Source organism: Anarhichas minor, unplaced genomic scaffold, assembly GCF_050575085.1.
Source record: "Anarhichas minor isolate MPS153535 unplaced genomic scaffold, ASM5057508v1 ptg000077l, whole genome shotgun sequence".
NCBI lineage: Eukaryota > Metazoa > Chordata > Actinopteri > Perciformes > Anarhichadidae > Anarhichas > Anarhichas minor.
Genome location: NW_027466523.1, coordinates 167,501 through 175,740, shown reverse-complemented (window position 1 = coordinate 175,740; position 8,240 = coordinate 167,501). Strand labels below are relative to the sequence as shown.

The 8,240-nt window shown below is 43.0% G+C and overlaps 1 protein-coding gene across 1 annotated transcript in view; it reads left to right on the top strand.

Moving 5' to 3' along the window:
- The first annotated feature begins 218 nt into the window (after window positions 1-218).
- rapgefl1 (Rap guanine nucleotide exchange factor (GEF)-like 1) overlaps window positions 219-8,240 on the top strand; it is a 20,071-nt gene continuing 12,049 nt past the window's right edge. The window contains exons 1-3 of the mRNA XM_076081009.1: window positions 219-421; window positions 1,077-1,123; window positions 1,193-1,360. Coding sequence (XP_075937124.1) covers window positions 219-421; window positions 1,077-1,123; window positions 1,193-1,360 — 418 coding nt within the window. The remainder of the gene's footprint in view (window positions 422-1,076; window positions 1,124-1,192; window positions 1,361-8,240) is intronic.

The window sequence follows — 8,240 nt, the reverse complement described above, 5'->3', positions numbered from 1 at the left end:
TAATATCACGGTGACACCCGGAGACAGACGGAGTTGCTCCTCCTGCACCACCTCAGATGGGTTAAAGACCTCCGCCCGCGCGCTCACACCTGCCCTCCCCGACCTGCGGGGGCCTGTATGATGTAGCCCCCCTGTGCTCCGTTCCTCTGCATCACCATCCTTTACCCCCCCCCCCCCCCCCCCCCCCCCCCCCTCATCACCACCACCACAGTCCCACCATGCCGGCCGGGATGAAGCCGCTGGAGAAGTTCCTGAAAAAGCAGACCACTGCACTGACCCGGGCGGGGGGCTTCGTCGGCGGGGGGGCGGACAAGGCCTCTGGGGGGACGGGGGCGTCCCGCCGGCGGGCCAGCCTGTCCCGGGTCGTCCCGTTCTTCAGGGAGACTTCACCGGAGAGCGGGCAGCCGAGAGAGGTGTTCAGGTGACAGACTCCTGTGTGAATGTTGGGCCAGCGTTAACGGGTTAGAGGGGCCCCCTTTGGCCCCCAGAGTGTCATATATATATATATATATATATATATATATATATATATATATATATATATATATATATATATATATATATATATATATATTAGGGGTGTAACGGTTCACAAAACTCTCGGTTCGGTTCAATACGATACGATAGAGCAGCAGCCGGTGCCTCGGACATCTGATTCTCTGTTTGGGCTTTTGTGTTCTTGTACAGAACATTGTGGTCTGGAGAGCTGCGCTCATGAAGGAGGAGTGTGACGGGCTCGTTAGCATTATGCATGTTGGTACAGCCTGGTGTTCCACTCAGAGGAGCTCTCATATCCACGGCTAGAAATAGACCTGCAGCCCTGTTTGAATCGGTAGCGCGTATCTACCTAAACGCTAGCGTAGCGTGTGTGCTGCTATTGGTTTTCATGCTAAGCTAGTTTAGCATAGCGTGTAGAATGTTGTTCTTCAGTGGTGGGAGTGTCAGACAGCACGTTGTAAGTAAATCTATAATAGAGACTCAGGGTTGGATAGCCTTTCTTTTGCCAACGTACTGTTTTTTATTCCCGTAAACATTGACTTTAAACTGTGACCTTTGACCCCCCCCCCTCCTTACAGCCCCGACAGTGAGGACCCCCCGTCCTGGCCCTCGGCCACGGGGCCCGGTGGTCTGGTCACGGTGCCCCCCAGCAGCAGCGCTAACGGATCCTCCGGTTCTGGTTCCGGATCCGGAGACGTCCGAAGTCCGTCTCTGTCCAGTGACGAGCAGAGCTCTGAGGCAAGTCTGATCACGGAGAGCGGAGGAGGAGGAGGAGGGACGCCTCTTCCTCCCGACACACCGGACAACCTGACCCTCACTCTGCTGGACAGCGCGGTGGGAAAACGCTCCGGAGTCTGTACAGGTGAGACCGGAAGCTCTGTGGTGGTTTGTGAGGACGTCCAACATGGTGGTGGTGATGATGATGATGATGATGATGTTGATGTTGATGTTAGTCTTTTTATCATCTCTCAGTGAATCATAAGAACCACGTTCAGATATTAATGGGATTTTTATACAGAACTCTGAATTTCAGGGTTTTCAGTTTTACATTTCTATTTATTTATCTAAAACAATCATCAAAAGGTTTAATTTGTGCTTGCAATATTGTTTACATGTTAAAAGAGACATACTCTCTTTTAACATGAGAGATACTTGACATAATATCACAATGTCATTGTGGTATTATGCTGTATTGACGTCACGCTAATGTCATGCTAACGTCATGCTAACGTCACGCTAACTCAGCTCCGTGCTGCTCGTTGGAAACATTTTCAAAATAGTAAAAAACTGAATGTTTCACTTTTTAATGTCATAAGAAGAAAATATTTACTTGCTGTCCTGAATGTTTCTTATACTTTTTAACGTAACCTGTAACATGAGGATGTAACTAGCTAACGGCATGCTAATGGCACGCTAACAGCATGCTAACTATCTGCTGTGACTCTTTGTTGCTAGTAAACTAGTTATAAAAAACATATCAGCAGATAAACAGTTTACATCTTTCTCGTCCCTTCAGCTCGTGTTTCTGTTTTTTAGAAACGTTGGCGTCTCTCTGGCTTTAGCTCCACGTTTATTAGCTGCTAAGCTAACAGACGTCAGATTGTTTTAGCTGATTATTTTTTGTTGATTACTGATAAAGTCAAAAAATACGTCTGCTGATCGAGACTTCAGGATCTGAGACTAAGCAGCTAATTCATAAAAAAATAGTACGCCGTCTTGAAACGGTCAAAAGAAAGTCATAAAATTAAAAATGGCCGACTTCCTGTTGGGTTTAGGACAAACCTCCAAGAGGGTTTTTTGTACGTCACATGTAATGTTTTATATATCTACAAAGTTTCATACAGATACCTGAAACGCACCTTGTTATTGTGCTGTAAGACATAAAATAATGATAATAAGAAACATTAGAAGAACAATAAGAATAAGAAACCTAAAATAATCTGTCAGAAACAATTGTGTTTATTGATTAATGTCTTTTCAGTTTTACCTCCATAAACTGAATCTCTTTGGCTTTTGGACTAAACGAGACATTTGAAGACGTCACGTTCTTATAACGTGTTATAAATATCCATAAATGAATTAATGAAGAGAATCATTGTCAGCAGCAGCCTGAGACTTCGTGTCTAAACCTGAAGACGCGTCGTGTGCAAAGAAAGAAAGAAGAAGAAGAAGTGAAGGGAAACTAACTGAATCGGACATTTTAGGATTCAACGTCTCGACTCGTTCAGAAAAACGTCGTCCTTCAGATTCAGCTGTTTTTTCTGCAGGATAGTTCACATAATACACACTGTTCCTGCAGCCTCGGTGTGTGTGTGTGTTACTGTGTGTGTGTGGTTACATAATCGCTGCCATCCTCTTTCAGAAACGCAGCCTGCTTATTACAGCTGAAGTGGGTGTGCATGCATGCGTGTACGTATGTGTTCCTGCAGGAATGTTTTTCTCTTGTGTGTGTGTGTGCGTGTGTGCGTGTGTGCGTGTGTGCGTGCGTGCAGTGATTGCCGCCTGTTCTCAGCTGAAGGGTGTGTTTGTGTCCACGTTTCATTTGGTGTTGACGTCGGATTTTTCCAGAAACAGAAATACATAAAAAGAGGTCAACAACACATGTATTTTAAAATAATTGGATGGATGGATATTTTAATATTTTAATATATATACTGTATATATGTATGTATGTCACAAATTGTGTTATAAAGCTTTTCAGAAAATAATTTAAAAGAAATTAATATTTGTAAAATATTTTAACAAAAAACCTTTGCTTTGATAAGTGCCTACATTATGTACATTATTTTATAAAATATTTTATATATTTATTTATTTATTGAAAGATGGTTGAGATCCCCAAAACAAAATGAGATAAAACAATGTTACATTTCTAAAAATCCCCAAATTAAAAAAAGATATTCTTAAATATTTATAAAAACCCTAAAACAAACAAAAACGTTTACTTTGATTGGTGCCTACATGATAAAAACATTGTAATATGAAACAGTACAACAGTTAGAAAAAACAATAAAAATAAAAATGTAATTTAAACAAATCTGAAAAAATAGTAAAATTACAAAAAGATAAATTGTTAAATATATATACCTATAAAATATGTTGCTCTGATTGCTGCCTGCCATATAAATGTAATATATGTTTAGAATATTGTGAAACACAACATGATTCCCATTCTGTTGATTGGTGGGTTGGTTAGCATGCTGGCTAGCTTATTGGTTAGCATGCTGGCTAGCTTGTTGGTTAGCATACTGGCTAGCTTGTTGGTTAGCATGCTGGCTAGCTTGACGGCCCTTAGCTGAAACACACAGGTAAACCAGTAAATGTTTGTCATACAGCAGGGGTGGTGGCTAACTGGTGGCTACTGGTTGGACTAGTGGAACCAGTTCTACATTCAGCCCAACGAACAACCATCTCAGTATTCAAGCCAGCAGAGCTGATGCTGTTTAACCTGTCTAGATAGAAGGTCAGGTATCTGCTCTCTGATTGGCTGAGAGGAGGTGAGTCACCTTTCAGAGGGTCCAGTAGGTTTATGAACACTGGGCTTCATGTCTATGTATTGATAACTGATTTATTTCTGCTTCCACCTGTCAGGTGTTTGAAGTGTTAACGAGCTCCTTAAAGGTGTTCTGAGGTGTTCACATCGAAATATATAAATAAATATAAGTCTATAAATATAGTTTGTTGTGTTTCAGGTTTATTTCCGGCTGCAGAGACAAAAGTAAAAAGCTCCTGATGTTCACTTTAACGTCTCGTTGTTCTTCGTCCTGAAGAGAACAAAGTGTTTCGTTTTAGTAGAAACACTTTGATGAAGTGATGAAGACGTTCTTTCTTCTTGTTGAACCCTCAGAGGATTCTTTAACATCAGCTCAGTGTTATGGAACACGTCTCAGTTCATATTCAGTCCAGATCTATTTTTTTATGACTAAAGAACTAATTCTACCTGAACAGGTAGTGAACAGAGTACCTGAACAGGTAGAGAACAGAGTACCTGAACAGGTAGTGTACAGAGTACCTGAACAGGTAGAGAACAGAGTACCTGAACAGGTAGTGTACAGAGTACCTGAACAGGTAGAGAACAGAGTACCTGAACAGGTAGTGTACAGAGTACCTGAACAGGTAGAGAACAGAGTACCTGAACAGGTAGTGTACAGAGTACCTGAACAGGTAGTGAACAGAGTACCTGAACAGGTAGTGTACAGAGTACCTGAACAGGTAGAGAACAGAGTACCTGAACAGGTAGTGTACAGAGTACCTGAACAGGTAGAGAACAGAGTACCTGAACAGGTAGTGTACAGAGTACCTGAACAGGTAGAGAACAGAGTACCTGAACAGGTAGAGAACAGAGTACCTGAACAGGTAGTGAACAGAGTACCTGAACAGGTAGAGAACAGAGTACCTGAACAGGTAGTGTACAGAGTACCTGAACAGGTAGAGAACAGAGTACCTGAACAGGTAGAGAACAGAGTACCTGAACAGGTAGAGAACAGAGTACCTGAACAGGTAGAGAACAGAGTACCTGAACAGGTAGTGTACAGAGTACCTGAACAGGTAGAGAACAGAGTACCTGAACAGGTAGTGTACAGAGTACCTGAACAGGTAGAGAACAGAGTACCTGAACAGGTAGAGAACAGAGTACCTGAACAGGTAGAGAACAGAGTACCTGAACAGGTAGAGAACAGAGTACCTGAACAGGTAGAGAACAGAGTACCTGAACAGGTAGAGAACAGAGTACCTGAACAGGTAGTGAACAGAGTACCTGAACAGGTAGAGAACAGAGTACCTGAACAGGTAGTGTACAGAGTACCTGAACAGGTAGAGAACAGAGTACCTGAACAGGTAGTGTACAGAGTACCTGAACAGGTAGAGAACAGAGTACCTGAACAGGTAGAGAACAGAGTACCTGAACAGGTAGAGAACAGAGTACCTGAACAGGTAGAGAACAGAGTACCTTAACAGGTAGAGAACAGAGTACCTGAACAGGTAGAGAACAGAGTACCTGAGCAGGTAGTGAACAGAGTACCTGAAAGTGAGAATACACACACAAAGTCACAAAGTGTTTATTTGTTCTGATGTTCGTCGTCTTTGATGTCACCTACGTTTATGATGACGAAATCTCACCTGTCTGGTTTTACCTGCTCACTCACACACACACATTAATACTAAACCACAATACACTTTGCTTCATCTCTTAGTTTCTTTCATTGACATAATATTTTATTAAAATGTTATAATTATTAATTATATTTATATTCCACCTCCTGATTCACATCCTGTGAACGTGTGAAAAGAAAAACAATTATATATAAATTCAGACAAACGTTATTGTTTCTGGGTAATAAAATAGATTTATTACCTTGATTAATCATTTTATAAATTAAATGAAATCATCCAAATAAAAGTTCCACTAAATCAACAAAACAGAGACTCCATCACAATACCCATTCACAATGTCTGCCATCCCATAATATTATTGTGTGTGTGTGTGTGTGTGTGTGTGTGTGTGTGTGTGTGTGTGTGTGTGTGTGTGTGTGTGTGTGTGTGTGTGTGAACAGATAGACGATGAGTTTCCTGTATTATAAAAGAGCAACAAACCTGCTTAAGCTTCACACACACACGCTCAGGTGCAGACGTGTTGAGGCAGGTGCGTTCAGGTGCGTTCAGGTGCGTTGAGGGGCGTGTAGTTAGGTGCGTACGTTCAAGTGCGTGCATTGAGGTGCGTTCAGGTGCGTTGAGGACGATCAGAATATAAACAACCTTTCATTATGAACCACACATGAACTCTCTGAGTGGGAGGATGGTGATGATGATTGTTCTTCATCTCTGCTCAAAGAGAAGAAGAAGAAGAGATGACGCTGCCCACTCGCTCACCTTCTTCCTCCTCCTCGTCTTCCTCTGCAGGTTTCCCTCGTTCAGCTTCCTGTGTGTGTGTGTGTCAGAGTGTGTGTGTGTGTGTGTGTGTGTGTATCAGTGCGTGTGAGTGTGTGTGTGCGTGTGAGTGTGTGTGTGTGTATGAGTGTGTGTGTGCGTGTGAGTGTGTGTGTGTGTATGAGTGTGTGTGTGCGTGTGAGTGTGTGTGTGTGTATGAGTGTGTGTGTGTGTATGAGTGTGTGTGTGTAGATACATAAGAGGTTCTTTAGCACCTGTTGACATAGCAACCAGACATGTGAAGAAGAGTGGGAGGAAGAGAGAAACACAGAGACTCCATTCAAACGGAAGAACCACAAAACAGAACCTTCATGTTCATGTTGTGATGGTTCTTCATGGTCTTCCTGGATTCAAAAGTTCTGGAGCAGAGTCTACGGATTCAGATCCTTTTACTAGTAAACGTACTAAAGGTTCTGTGTCCACATAGCAGCAGGTTAAAGTCACAACCAGGAGACAACCTCCGGTTCTTTAAAGTGAAGTCAAAGCTTCATGTGTTAAAGCTGCATTCTCTCTAGTGACCACCAGGGGGCGACTCCTCTGGTTGTATAGAAGTCTATGAGAAAATGACTCTACTTCTCTCTTGATTTATTACCTCAGTAAACATTGTAAACATGAGTTTATGGTCTCAATCTCTAGTTTCAAGTCTTCTTCAATACAGCATGATGTTCATTTAGTACATTATGGTCCATTTAGAGTCAAACAGACCATAAAGCAGGGGATGCTTTAGGGCGGGGCTACACGGTGATTGACAGGTCACAGACACACACACACACAGAGACACACACACACACGTATGACATTCACTTCCCTCTTCATCCTCTCACTGTCGGCAACATGCTGTCTCTATGGTAACCGCCTGCAGAGAGGCGGACCCTGACAGGACACGCCCACTGCAGCATGCATCACTCTCACACACGCAGTGTATTTCACAGGTTTTGAGTTGTGCTGTTTCAGCATCTTAAATTACAGCCGTTTGCTGCAGCAGCTCCTCCTCCTCTTCATCCTCTTCATCTTCATCCTCATCTTCATCATCTTCATCCTCCTCTTCTTCATCTTCATCCTCCTCTTCATCTTCCTCATCTTCCTCTTCATCTTCATCCTCCTCTTCATCTTCATCATCTTCATCTTCATCCTCCTCTTCATCTTCATCATCTTCATCCTCCTCTTCTTCATCTTCATCCTCCTACTCTTCATCATCTTCATCCTCTTCATCTTCATCATCGTCGTGTTTTAGTTCTGAATGTTTCCTTCTGAAGATACTTAAATCTTTTCTTCTTCTTGTCATAAAAGCTTCAGTTCTGGTTTCACAAATCAGAAGTCTGAGACGTCTTCATAGCCTGTGTGTGTGTGTGTGTGTGTGTGTGTGTGTGTGTGTGTGTGTGTGCGTCTCTGTGTGTGTGTGTGTGTGTGTGTGTGTGTGTGTGTGTGTGTGTGTGTGTGTGTGTGTGTGTCTCTGTGTGTGTGTGTGTGTCTGTGTCTCTGTGTGTGTGTGTCTGTGTGTGTGTGTGTGTGTGTGTGTGTCTGTGTCTCTGTGTGTGTGTGTGTGTGTGTCTGTGTCTCTCTGTGTGTGTGTGTGTGTCTGTGTCTCTGTGTGTGTGTCTCTGTGTGTGTGTGTCTGTGTCTCTGTGTGTGTGTGTGTGTGTGTGCGTCTCTGTGTGTGTGTGTCTGTGTCTCTGTGTGTGTGCGTGTGTCTGTGTGTGTGTGTGTGTGTGCGTCTCTGTGTGTGTGTGTGTGTGTCTGTGTCTCTGTGTGTGTGTGTGTGTGTCTGTGTCTCTGTGTGTGTGTGTGTGTGTGTCTCTGTGTGTGTGTGTGTGTGT